Here is a 14,223-nt window from a genome sequence, read left to right as displayed (position 1 = left end):
CGGCCTAAAAAAGGAAAACAATATACGGTATCGATTGGCACACAACAAATAGTACCGCACACTATTTGACGTCCTAATTAATTACGTGCTGCTTGGAGAGGGAGGCTTGTATCGGTGCAAGGAATTTCTCCGCCAGTACAAGTTCAGGTCATCACATAATGAATGTATATAACTATATACTTGTATTCTGTAATTGGTATCCCTGTGATATTAATATATACTCTTTGTCGAAAAATATATCTTTATTCTCAACTTGATCATGACACACAAACATTATGACATTTTTATTATCAAAAGGAATTATCCATCCGCAGATCATGCAATATATTTGCTAGAGCTTAGACGGGAGGCGGCAGTGCATGAGTACTCGACGCCGCCACTGGATCTAGGGGAGAATACTTGGGACATTCAGTCGTGCACTCTTCTTCTGAATCATAGCACTGGCTATTAAATGGACAACAGAAGAGGCAATGTGGTGGGGTCAGGCATCCCTTATCACCCCTACACAGTCCGGGTATATGGATCTTAACGCTTCCCACGTCTTCCAATATTCTGCCTGTGAAAAAAAATTGATATTCGTATTAGTCTATGTTTATAAACTAACTAGTTCATACAACATACACACAAACAAATACACAATCTCACTCAGAAAAAACCATAAACGTACACTTGTCAAGAAATGTATGAAAATCATGCATAGCATGTGAGATTAACGTCTTGATCATCAAACATTGGTGCTGCAAAGACAAGTCAGGTGAAGCATCAAAATAGGTCTACAAATCTGCAACTTACACTGCACATGTGTAGCGAACCACGTGAGAAGAAGCACTGAGAGTATGATCGATGTATGATGGAAGCGGCGGTTCCTATACTGGTCCATGGAGAAATTACTAGGCAGCCTTGTTTGACACTAGTTTGGAGCAGGGCAGGTTTTCTGAGAAACAATGACAGGTAATATATACCCAACGATCGACGTGAGGTACATCGGCAAAGAAGTAAGGAAAAGCGTGCAATCCAATTAAACACATATCTTTGAAATCACGCTCATTTATATTTTTGATCCTTCTATATCTGTAAAGATAACTTCTCGGCTAATCCGTTTATTAATGCGATACGATTTGATAGTCCATACACCGCTAGGGATCAATTCTAATTAAGACTAGCCACAATAAAGGTTTCATAGATAATACGATGCATTAAATGTATGTAAAAAAGCTAATGTGTCACTACAATTAGTATCATAGGTAGATATTGTATCATGACATGCACAACTAGAAAATAAATGTCAAATAAATCTTGTATCGATTCTATAAATCAATAAATAGAAGAAAACTACTCCCTCCGTTCGAATTAGATCGACGCGGGCTCAAGCACAAAGTACACAGGGGTTAGTAGTATATATCCCGCGTCGATTAATTCAGGTCAGAGGTAGTACAAGATACCATGCAATGGAGGTGGCGGTCGGTTTCCATAGATTCAATCTGCTTGTCGTGACCGAATCTCGCCTGATTTGCTATTTATCTCGACCACTTCTGTCTTGCAACGATTTGATTTACTTTGACATCAACGAAATTTGATGTAGTAGCAGACTTTTCTAGCTAGAAAATATATCACCGCCATTGGCAATTTGCACGTATGCAAAACCATATATAGCACCTGGATGCGTGCTCGTTAACTTGGGAATCATAAAGCGCTCGAGTGTGTTTGTATGTTCGTTCGCCCGACTCGATCCATCTAATTACCCTGTTTTCTTTTTTTTTTGGTCGCTTTGCCAAAAAAGAAAACAAGATTGAAAGCAATCCAATCTTTTCCGTATCCCTATGGATATTCAAAGAATGGCGAAAGAAACATTGGCAGGTTGCCAAATCAAACGTGTAATGACTTGCATTATATGCAATCGCAAAATGTGATCTTCCTTCCTTGTGTGTCTCACTGTCTCAGTTCTCACTAAGGCGGGGCATCCTTTCAGTGCTGGATGGATACTTCCAGAGAGAAGTTTGACGACGCAGTTAAATGTGCACGAATATGGCTATGGATATCACCTCTGAGCACATCCGGCAATTACATCGCATTGCAGGTGCTTTTTACAGATGGGCCAATAAAAACATGTTCAATGGCAGGAGCTTAACTAGACGTTTACTTGAAGAAATATATGAAAATTAATCCTACCGTGTATCAGGATAGTTCAGAGCTTCAACGCGGGTTCACTAGTGGGAGGAGCTTGTTTCTCTAACTGAATCACTCTGGATTTCATGCCGCAGGCCAAATCCTAAGCAAGTGTCTGGAACATAGTTTTGCCTCAACGCCTTGACATAAGAGCCCATAGGCAGGGATCATACAGCATAACAGACCATTGGTCAGGAAATATATCCCAGCGCCAGGGTCTTAGCGTCCCACGTTGTGCATGCCCTAAGTGGACACGCTCATGGCTGTTCATGGGCTCACCGCTTGTGCATGCTTAATTTAATTGGACTACAATTTTGTTCACTTGATCCTTGTCTAGCTAGTGCCACGGCTTCCGTTGTGCCCGTTTAATTCGGCCAAACAGCAACCGCAATCAAGCATCACCACATTAGTTTAGCAGTTCAACTAAACTAGCACTAGTAGGAAACTGCTTATAGGAGTCACCAGGTTCATGAAGTGAATTTTTTTTGATGAGTCACAAATAATATCGGTGGTGTAGCGTCTTTTAGTGCGCCACCGGTATTGGAGTACTAATGACACGTCCAAATTTTATAATAGTGGAAGAAGATTTGGATGATTTCGGCCCACGGTTTTTTCTCACACATTGAAACCTAAAAAAATTGGTGTGATGCTTTTTCTTGCACATATGTGATAAGAGCACATTGGCTTTCTCCTAACTATTTGCAGAAATCAGCTAGTACTTGCACTACCTGTGTGAGAGCACCTAGAACTTGTCCTCACTTCAGGTGGAATATTCTCCATATATGTGAGTGATCCTTAAGTCATACTTTGATCCTACTATTTGTTTTGGATTACATTTAAATGCAGTAATTATCAACACAAAGCCAATCTTCAATTTTGTACGCGTGCAGCTAAAAAAACAAGGAAAATACATCTAGTATCGATTGGCACACAACGAGTAGCATTGCATATCGTTTGCACTTATATAATCAAGTCCTAATTATTTTTGTGTTGCTTGGATAAGGAACCTTGCATGAGTATAAGGATTTTCTCCATCAGTAAATTCAGCTCATGACACAAACTAATTTAACAATAACGAAGGTAGATAATTATATAGCTTAATTCTCAACTTATGACCCACAAACATTATGAAATTTGTTATTATCTAAAGAAATTATACATCAGCACATCATGCATTATTCTTAAAATACTATATAATGAGATTAGACGGGAGGTGACAGTGCACAAGTACCCAACGGCGTCGCTAGGTCTAGGGGAGAAGTCTTGGGACATTCAGCCTTGCACTCACCCATTGATAAATAGCACTCTTTGTTTAGTATACAACACAAGATGCAATCGGGGGTGGGGGGGGGGGGGGGGGTCTCGCACGCGAAACCACGGCGACACATTCCGGCAGGTAAATTGATCTTAACGCTTTCCACATCTTCCAGTATTCTGCCTGTGTAACAGAAAACAACTTATTATTCATATTAGTCTCCGTTGACAAACTAAGTAGATTCATACAATCATACAACAACATACAAGTACACAATCACTCAGAAGAGGTGGAAACGAGAGTTGGTTCCTATAACTTGTTCATGGAGAAATTACGTCTATGGCAGAGTTGGTTTTCTGAGAGTAGGTACTTTCTGAGAGAGGTATACACCCAGCCCAGCAATCGACTTGGGGTAATCTGAAGCACGAATTATTGTGGCGGCAACAATAGATCATCACCACAAACGTTACCAAAATAAGCCAAATAAATTATACCCTCCACTTTTTTGCATTACTAATTACCGAAGGCTCCAGCCCTGGATCCCAGGAATCAGCCCCATGTCTCTCATCCCCAAAAATCTAGTATTGCCCAAACAGGCCAGGATCGACGAACAGCTCTGAAGAGTGAAGAAATACCGAAAAGCGGAAAAAGAAAACGCCAGAAATCAAGAGCTCTTACCTGACGAAGGCACCAGCGCGGAGAGGGCGAGCAGCAGCGCAATGGAGGCACCAAGGCTTAGGAACAGCAGGCCCGGTCTGACCGCCATGGCCGATCGAGAGCTTGCTCAACAACCGGCTGCTCACCCTGATCACTCCCTCCTCCAGTCTGTGCTTAATTTGTGCAGAAGAAATTTCAGAGAAGTGAGTGGGTTAGAGAGAGGAGAGCTTTGTGGCGTGTTCGTCGGATTTGTTGCGCGCGGCCGTGTCTGTTCGGGGTACACTGATAATATATGCAGATAGGGTTGAGCTATTCTCGTGGAAAGCTTTTCCCCTCTTGCTTCCGCGGGAGTGCAAGAAGCTAGCCGCTAGCTTCTGGATCACCATTACTGCCATCCATGTTTCTTGTTTCATTTTTTCCTTTCATTGTTGCGGCTCTGCCTCCCTGTTTCCACGATTATGTGAAAGCTTGCTGTCATATCTTTTTCATGAAAGATTTCTTGTCCCATTCAACCACTGCATTGAATCTAATTTTACTGAGGCTTTACTATTACGTAGGGACCGAAATGGTGGTACATTTGCACCAGTTCAACTATCTCCACTTAATAAAACTAATCAATTTGGTAAAATCTAATGAAGCCACATATCCCAATGAGCAGCATGATGACAAATTATTTATCCCCACCGCCTTGGCTGGTCGTCAATCCTCACTGCTACTTGCTGATCCCTAGCATCATTTTTTTTTTCCCGATAAAGCCTAACACCATACTTGTGTTCCCTAACAACAAACATTGCCAACAAACTTGCCGAGTGACATTACCCAAAAGGAAAACAAGCGCCTGTTGAAATAAACTAAACATCAAAGAAAATTTGATGCCACTCTGCACCAGTGCAGAATAAACCAGAGATACCATACAGTTCAGCAACAATATATTCTAAACGAAAACTACCCCTAACTGAGAGGGGAAGCCAGAAAGAAATATATATATAGATAGTAGTATCTCGTCCTGTCGTCTAGGTATTCAAAGCCTCCTCCGATTCCAAGCCCAATAGTTGTGGTTCCTGGAGGAGGTTACTGGAGCTCCTGCAGAAGGAGAAAATGCAGACATAAGCATTGACCCACAATAATAATAACAGACAGCGATATCTTTTTAATGTGAAGCACAGTTCCCACACCTGATCAGGTGATGGCAAGCAGCCGTGCCGCATTGATTGGCTTATCGCCTGCTTGTCTTTCCGATTCCCCGTTTCCCAGAGAAGAGATGCTTCGGTCTCAAGGTGGGGATGACACGGTCCGCCTCTCCACGGCGAGCCTGCTTATTCCTCTTCTTCACAGAGTCCCTTGATTTCTTGATGGCCTTCTTCTTTTGAGCAGAGTCCCTGAGGCCTTCGCCTGGTACGACCTCCTCCATCGGTCGCGATTGGAACCTAGACCGAGATCTTGTTCTCAGTTTCTTGTCAGAGTGCTGGCCATCTACCTCCATATCGTCACCATCAGCTCTGCTCAGTGACCTCTCACGCTTACGCCCTCTTGACTGGCTGTGAAGTCGGTTCACCGCCGCAGTAGGATCAACGCCCATGGATGAAAGTTGCCTGCCCATTCTCTTGGTTGTGAATTTCCGATCTTTGTCATGCTTCCTTGGAACAATAGGACGGCTCTCTGCAGTACTCTTCTTCATCCTATGCTCTTGGATGAGCATTGCCTTCTTCTTCCTGATCTTGCCCAATATTTCACGCTGCTCTTCAGTTAATTCATCATGGCCATCGATCGTGAAAGCATCCTGAGCAGCTTCCTCTTCAAGACGGAGACCCTCCTCCCTTTCCAGCTCTTCACACCTTTCCAGGATATCTGGATCCAGGAAAGCAGCAACATTATGTCCATCCAATATCTCAGGGAGAATGTCTTCCTTCCATTCATCATTGGCCAATATGTAATGCTTTTTTATGCTGGCAGAGTAGACACCGGCACCTCCATTCTCATTCTCAAGGTCTCTCTCAAGTTTCTCCTTCTCCTTTGCAGCAGCAACTGCTTCAGCTTCCAGGACAGCCTGAGGGATGCAAGTAGGCCTCTCCCTGTTGTCACGAGCCTTGGGCAAAGCAACATGGAACCTATTTAAGCACTCATTGATCTTCTTTGATTTCATCTTGATCTCCACCCTCTGCTCAAGAAGCCTCTCACATGCAGCATTTTTAACAGCCATCACACCCTCATCTGTCAAAGCACTCATGGTCAATAGAACACCCTCCTCGTTAGGATCTCCGCCTTGAGGTATAGTCTTCATAGCCTCTGCCTTCATCTCCATTACAAGCTTCATGTCCTCTTCAGAGAGCCCATCAAGCGGCTGCAGATCAGTCTTGTTGCACACAATGACTAGAGGCTTATTCATGAACAAGGATTTTATACTGTGGAAGAGTGCAGCTTGCTGAGCAATAGTGTACCCACAAGACCCAGAGATATCCAAGAAGAAGAGCACAGCGGCCCTCAAGTGGGCAAGAGCAGTGATACTGCACATTTCTATGATGTTCCTGTCCTCAAAAGGCCGATCAAGGATACCTGGAGTGTCAATCACTTGGTAACGCAGATACTTGTAATCTGCATGGCCAACAAATAGGGATTTTGTTGTGAAAGCATAAGGCTGTACATCCACATCTGCCCTTGTAACCTTGTTCATGAAAGAGCTCTTCCCAACATTTGGATAGCCACAAATCAATATAGTACGGGTGTTTGGGTCTATTGATGGAAGTCTGGCCATGTGCTGCCTGATCTGCTCCAGGTACGCCAAACTAGGAGTGATACGGTTCAGAACAGTACACATGCGACCTAATGCAGCTACCTTCAGGCACTTGCAACGGTACAGGGTATCTCCATACTTGAGTAGCCTCAGATAGTCCATGGAGATCTTTGCAATGATATTTTTTGCAGTATTGATCTGACCCAAGGCAAGTTTGTAGTGATCCTTGTTATAGAGCACATGAAGGAGATCGCCATAGAAAGGGTGGATGTCATCCAGTCGGGGAAACCCGTCAATGATGGTGGACAGCTTTTCATAGAAGTTCTGCTGGGTATACCGAACTTTCCGCATATAGAACTGGCGAATGCGTTTGATAGCATAACCCTTGTGGACAACAGTTGGTGTTTGCCTCTGAGTGCGGGACAAGATTATGTCAATGAAGTCCTTACCAGGAGGGACAACAGTGATCTTCTTGAAATTATACTGCACCATCTTGATGATATTAACCTTGGCTACCTATTCCTGTATACAGATATAAAATATCATGTCAAACCAGTAGACAAAAGGAAGAGATCACTGGACTTGAAGAAAACCACGAGATTTCAGCAGCATATATGGCAGTTAAGAGCTACCAAGCAAAATCAGACATGGAGCACAGTGAAAACATTTCGTCATGAAAGATTAAGAAAAAATAACTGCTACCTCAAGTGGATAGATTACAACGGCAGCTCAAGAAGGCTAATAAACCCACATAATATACTGCTAGAACCGTTTCAAGGGATAAGAGGAATACAACATCAGCTAACAGAAGTCGTTAGCAGATCAATAGTCCGCAATAACTATATTAACGATAGCAAGTATTATCATGTATGCACTTTATGAAGACCCAGTGGAAAAGGCCAAACCCCTCTCTCTAGGCAAGGCCACGAAGCCTTTTATCAAAGTTCTACACCATCACTGTTTTGAAGATTAAAAAAAGTGATTGCCTACATGAAGAGGAACAATTGCAATTTACAACGCCCATACAAACATATTCAAACCAGGGTAACTTAACCTCATGTAAGCCAGTAAAACATGGCTACAATCCAATGGCGTGTTCTGACTTCTGAGTATACGCTACAAACAAGACGAGTAACCAGCTACACCATCTTTCTAAAAGCAAAAAAAAAAAGATTAAAATAGCATGCTGTGATTTCCCTGCAGGCTTAGCAACATAAACATGCAGATGAACTTATGAACAACCCACGCAACAAAATGACAGCGTCAGCAAAATAGTAGTCACATTATAAAAAATTCACACACCGCCTTAAGACCAAATTTATTCCGCGAGAGGCACTCAGACTATGCACAAGATTGAATGACCAACCTATGCATAATATTGAATGATCAACCTATGCATAAGATTGTATGATCATCCTATGCACAAGGTAGACCTGGCTGGAAAAGCATGCAATGATTTTTCCTACAGTCCTTCAGAAGAAAAAGGAAGGCAGATGGAACTAATTAGTGACCACCAGCCCACGCAGTACATACAACGAATGAAAACTTCAGCAAAACAGAACGTCTATTTGTAGCAAATGGACAGGCTGCCTTAAATCAGCCTATATTACCCAAGATGAACTAATGAACCTATGCATAGGACTGTACTGATCAGATGCTCATACACTACCCAATTCCCAGTTGATAAGGAGCATCATCTTAAACTTGGCAACCCTTAAGCCTCAACTACCGATGTGCAAAATCTCAAATACCACCTACGACTACATTAGAACGCAAGCAGAGAGCGGAGGGGAAATTCTGGCGCAGCTTACGTCGGGAGCGGCGTCGGCTCGAGGAGCAGGCTCGGTGGCGGCGTCGTCCCCCTCCGCGGTGGCGGCGGACAAAGTTGGGAAGGAGAAACAGGAGGGTTTAGGCCTTTTATGGGCTGGGCTTCGGGTAAGAGAAAGAGGGGTCCATATGGGCTTTTAGTCGGCCCATATAGCGGTCATTTCCAGCCCACTTATCTCTGGCCCATACTGGAGGCGGCGGTGGTTGGGGTCTACTTCGGGACTCCACCACGGCTCAGCCGCCTCCCACTCCACTCGCCGTCTCCCTCTCCCATTCCCGCCGCCGTCAACTGGCCGTCGTTGAAGGTGACCGGCGGCTCCCTACCGCCGCTTCCGGAAGGTTCGTCTCCTCGGGGCCTTCCCATACCCGTCCCTCGCTGACTATGTGATACGACCAGCTTCTTAAAAAAAACTAACTGCTCATTCACCTGACACCCCAGTCCCCAGCCCGAGTCCAACCTCCAGACTGGGCACGCCCTCCACCGGCGTTCTCTCTCCCGGTGAGCTGCCGGCCTCCAGTTTGCTGTTTTTTTTTCCGCTACATATCCCACTGTGAAATACAGAAATAGGCAATTTTATAGACAACTGCTATTTTCCTGATCTGTAGTGTACTATTGTAGAAACTAGTTGAATGCCCGTGCGTTGCTATCGTGTTTTTTAAATCCGCAGTTCATATAATACATGTGAATATTCACGTGTATAAAAAGATAGCACATAGTATTGTAAAAATATCAAGATTCCACTTTACTTAAACTCTCGTCGACACACTTTAGATATTCTTGTACAATACTATATATGATGTCTTCGGCTTCATTTGCTTGGTACTTAAGAAAATGTTTCAAAATTTTATTCCTTGGCTTGTAACCACCCTACACGAGCACTATTTGTCATTAATAAGAAGATTCCACGTGGGAATACAAAAAATGTGCAATATAGAATGTTCACCTTGCAAACTGAATATGCCACCCTTTAATTATGATCATTTATAGAAGGATGATTCTCTCTTGGATTCTCTAAAACCCGCTAAGTCTTGATTCCCTTCAAGTCAACCATCATCGGCGTCAGGACATTTTTCTCCATAACCAACTTTGATCTAGAAAAAACTATATGGTAAATGATTTTTTTTAAAAAAAATCCTTGAATTGCTACAGAAAGAATGAAACTTCGAACAATTAATTAATCATAAGAGCTAGAGGCCGCTTGTTGCCTCGTCTCCAATGGCCTAGCATGGCATCGCCCCTCTGTCTCCTCTCCTGTACCTTGTCTCTCAAGTTTTATGCCAATGCTGCCGGTCTCGCCCAAATGGGACGGCATCTCGCTTTGACCAAACGGGCAGCCGACACGTCCCTCATGGGTCGGGCGACAAGGTAGAGGGTTCGATGTGTGTGTGTGTGAGGGGGGGTTGCTGTCTCCTCTCTCACATTAATTTGTACGGCAAGGTTTACAGGTGCGAGTTTGAGTATCTATCTCATTTACTTGTACAAATACGTTGATTAAAAAAATAAGATACGGCACTGTTAGAAATAGGAAACCAAGGAGAGACATATTAACCCAATCGTGAAACTTTCTAGAGATTCCCTTATACGCCCAGCAAGTAACAAAACCTTGGTTACAGGGATTATAAGGCAGATGCAAAATATGATAATTTGATAATAAAGTTATAATTCACAAGCATTGAAAAATATGATCATAAAAATTAAATGAAAATTTTAAAGACCTAGGCGCCTGACCCGCTACACCTGACTAAGGACATATGAGACATTCTTTTACATAATTGGCGACCGAACGGTGCACCTTACGAAGCATACATGAGATGCCTTGTTGATAATTCATTACTTGTTCATCTGCAAATAACAATAAACATGTTTAGCGTAGAAAATCAAATTTTGTAATGCTAATAGAAACATCATGTATGCTATCCCTTCTGTGTCCAAACATTATGTAGAGGAAAACAAAGAAAGAGCAGAAAAAAAATCCGGAACAAAAAATAAATTATATTCTGCTCTCTTCGTTGTTTTGGATCACAAACCAGATAGAAATCAAAGTGAGCATACATGTTTATGGTAGTACTGTATGATACAACTTACATGGTATATTCCATGAAACAAATTTGCAAAATGGAAATCAGTGAAGATTATCTGTAGAGGCTAGGGTGCAAGAGGATCGAACAATTAAACATATAGATTTGAACACAGACTCCACCCAAATATGTAGTTCTGCTTTCGTCTCTCCTCCTGAATATGTAAAGATAAAAAAAAGTGCAAGAGTCTCTGAGAAAATGGAGTAGCTGCACCGTGCCAAGCAACTGAAACGTTACATAAACATCATGCCAAATGGCTTTCATATATAGCTGATACAAAAAAGTAGAAAGACATTGCGGTACCTCCTATCTCAACTGTGTACGTGAAGTAGCAGCACAGGTTCGAGCTTCCACTTGGATTGAGCGTTTTCTTTGTCCACAAATTAGATGCCGAGATGGATTAAGAAATGGACAGAGAACTCGAAGTTCAACCACAAAGGACTGAAAATAAAAAATGCATGACATTGTCCACGATGTGAGCTCAAGATTGTATCTACATTTTAAATACACATACTTGATCTTGAATCGGAAGTTCGGAAATTGAAAGGTTTAACTGAATGACACAACCTCCAGGTAAAGGGCTCCTCCCGACTGACCTCAAAAGAGACAAAGAATCCACTGCAGTCAAAGCTAACGGCTGCAGCCTGATACGTGACACAATGATTCCCCTCCCGGGCGGTCGGCATAGGCATCGATGGTGGCAGTGCCCATCTTCAATAGCTACAGACTGCAGAATAGTAAAGAAAATATATCAGATGAGGAGATCGTAGGAAATAATATTAAATTTAAATGAGCATCCAACCGAATGGGCTTGCTGTGGCAGCAGAGCGCCAGCATGCAGGCGGCGCACATCTGGTACCCGAAGTCTTGCACCTCGATGCTGCACACCTCCAGGCTGTCCTTTTCCATGTTGTCGATGGCGTCGTAATCGGAAGAAGAGGATGGGTGCACGCCTGGACGATGACAGCGGCGATACCCCTTGAGGATCTTCTCGCGCCCCATGTTTGCCTCCATGAGCGCCGCCTCCAGGAACACCATGGCTTCCGTCTCCAGCTCACCGGTGAACTTCAGCTGCAACGGCCACACCATGGGCTCCGCGGTCGCCAGGTTTAGCAGCGCCGTGCACGAGTACGAGGAGCCCGCTGTCTGGGAGAGAAGGTAGAGCTCTTTCCGTAAATTATTTCCGTAGGTGTAGCATTATCGGTGCTAACCCTCGCTCCGGTCTGTGTCACAACACACATTCATTGGAAGAATAGGAGGATGGTATGTGTAAGGAAACCAGATCTCAGTTGAGTATACGGGGAAAGATATTATGCAGCACATAAATTTTGTATACCGGAGTGACATACACGGCAAGAAAATATCTCCTGTTTAATTTCTATTGATTGCGATTCAATACCATGATTAGAGGCAATAAGTGGAGGATCGTGACTTGCCTTGAAAAGCGATCGGACGAATGATGTTAATCAGACCGTGAAATTAGATCGACTTAGATTGGACGGGCAAGATGATTCAAATGACGACAATCAAACGCGTTGAGTGACAAACGACCAACTCCAATATAATAGTATAGACTAATGTTGATAGAATCTTGTTACGTGAGCAATTAATGCAAGCAAAAGATGGCATGAATTTTTATAGACAACCGAATCCTAACTCTTGGTAAAATGTGCAGGCCGCACGCACCAGCGAGTGGAGTGTCATCTCTCAGCGGGAGGTGATCAGGTTTTGCCCCCTCGGATCATCCATCTCATCTTTGAATCGAATCTTGGAATGTTAATGGTGCCTATGTTTCGGATCAACTTGCAGATCTCGCTATGTCGTTGTTCACCGGTGTTTCTGTCATCACCGATGGAAAGCACTGCACCACGTCGGCCGTCGATACTGGCACGAACAGTGGGTACCACCTGCTTGTGGTCAAAGACTACTTGCGAACCCTACAAGAGATACACAATGGCGAGGCGATCACGTCTGGGCCTTTCATGATAGGAGGCCATCAATGGTGCATCCATTACTGTCCTAACGGTTACGAGCAGAGTTCTACTGACTATTTTTCTTGCTATATTTGCCTTTGCGATGTCGATCCTGAAGAGGCTGTGAAGGTGCACGTGGGGTTTAGCTTTGTCGACCAGGTTGAGTATCAAAAACCGATGTGCATTCGTGCATCTGAGCCACGCAGTTTCTCCACAAAATTTTATGGTTGGGGATCTGAGAACTTCATGAAAAGAGATGCCCTTGAACGATCAACTCATTTGAAGGATAATTGTTTCACCATCCGGTGCGACATCATGGTTTGCAAGGACCCTAACACCCAGGATGTCGGTGCCACCATGTCTGACATAGGTCAGCATCTTGACTATCTCCTTCAAAATAAGGTGGGTGCTGATGTGACATTCGAAGTTAGTGGCGAGACATTCCCTGCACATCGGTGTGTGCTTGCAGCCCGGTCTACAGTCTTCATGGCACAACTGTTTGGCCCCATGAAGGAAGGCACTACGTCAAGTGTCATACAGATTAAAGACATGGAAGCAAAAGTGTTCAAGGATTTGCTTAGCTTCATCTACACAGGCTCATGCCTTGACCTGGAGGAAGACGGCAAAGAAGAGGAAGACGTAGAGCGTGTAATGTGGCTGCACGACTTGTTTGTAGCAGCAGACAGGTATGATCTCCCAAGGCTCAAATTCTTATGTGAAGAGCACTTGTCTGAGCATATAGGTGTGAGTTCGGTGGCGTCCACTCTTGCTCTAGCTGAGCAACACCACTGCCGCAAATTGAGGGAGACATGCTTGAAGTTTATCCAAGTCCAGTCTCCGCCGTGTTTGGAAAAAGTAATGGCGACTGATGGCTGGGAGCATATAACTACAACCTATCCCTCTGTTTTGAATGAGCTCATTGCCAAGCTTGCATCCAATCAGAAGGACAATAAGAGGAAGCGGTAGAGGATGTAATGTGGCTGGAAGTAACACTATTATATGTGATTGGATCGTCTATGTAGATGGTAGTTTGCGTGTCTGTAATGCATGCAAGACCTGAAGTAACATTTTCGTTTCACCATGTCATTTGCCTATATGTTGGATCTTTGTTGAACTAGAAAGGTCGAACATATGGCAAATGGCAAATATTGAATTGGATGGTCTCAGTTTTAGGTGATCTGTGCGAAGTCTCTTGCTAGTCTTTCTTTTGTTGCTTTGTGCCTTCGCTGTCATGTAAAAAAACCTTTTCTAGTGGTTATCAAGTACTATGCCAATGTTATCTTTGGGGGAAGAATTTGGAATACTTGATCGTGCTTGTTTTGTCTCCTCGGGTGCTTGATTTATGTAGGCAATTGTTCCTGCTGCTCTGTCCTTTCTCATTGGCTGTTGAAGCTCTACACTCATTTATGCAGGATGAATCCAAGCTCAGGTAAGCACCATTTATATATGTTGGCAGATGGTTTCTGCCGTGGTTTGTTTTCTATGTTTGTTGTCAAATGTGCTTATATCTTAGAAGGGAAAATATGATGATGATC

At 43.4% G+C, this 14,223-nt stretch overlaps 2 protein-coding genes across 2 annotated transcripts; one reads left to right on the top strand and one right to left on the bottom strand.

Annotated features, from left to right (window-relative positions):
- Positions 1–4,919: 4,919 nt before the first annotated feature.
- On the bottom strand, positions 4,920–8,654 carry LOC124666648 (nucleolar GTP-binding protein 1-like). Its single transcript, XM_047203983.1, has 3 exons — positions 8,621–8,654; positions 5,254–7,331; positions 4,920–5,161 (listed from the first exon to the last, which is right to left on the bottom strand). The coding sequence occupies exon 2, from the start codon at positions 7,299–7,301 to the stop codon at positions 5,295–5,297; it is 2,007 nt and encodes a 668-aa protein (XP_047059939.1). The 5' UTR covers positions 7,302–7,331; positions 8,621–8,654; the 3' UTR covers positions 4,920–5,161; positions 5,254–5,294.
- Positions 8,655–8,905: 251 nt separating this feature from the next.
- LOC124665218 (BTB/POZ and MATH domain-containing protein 2-like) lies at positions 8,906–13,778 on the top strand. The gene is made up of 3 exons (XM_047202634.1): positions 8,906–8,975; positions 12,391–12,440; positions 12,525–13,778. Exon 3 carries the CDS (start codon positions 12,533–12,535, stop codon positions 13,652–13,654), a length of 1,122 nt encoding a protein of 373 aa, XP_047058590.1. The 5' UTR covers positions 8,906–8,975; positions 12,391–12,440; positions 12,525–12,532; the 3' UTR covers positions 13,655–13,778.
- Positions 13,779–14,223: the final 445 nt, after the last annotated feature.

The sequence above is a fragment of the Lolium rigidum genome, chromosome 6, assembly GCF_022539505.1.
Source record: "Lolium rigidum isolate FL_2022 chromosome 6, APGP_CSIRO_Lrig_0.1, whole genome shotgun sequence".
NCBI classification, from domain to species: Eukaryota; Viridiplantae; Streptophyta; class Magnoliopsida; order Poales; family Poaceae; genus Lolium; species Lolium rigidum.
This window is presented reverse-complemented; position numbering and strand designations above follow the sequence as displayed.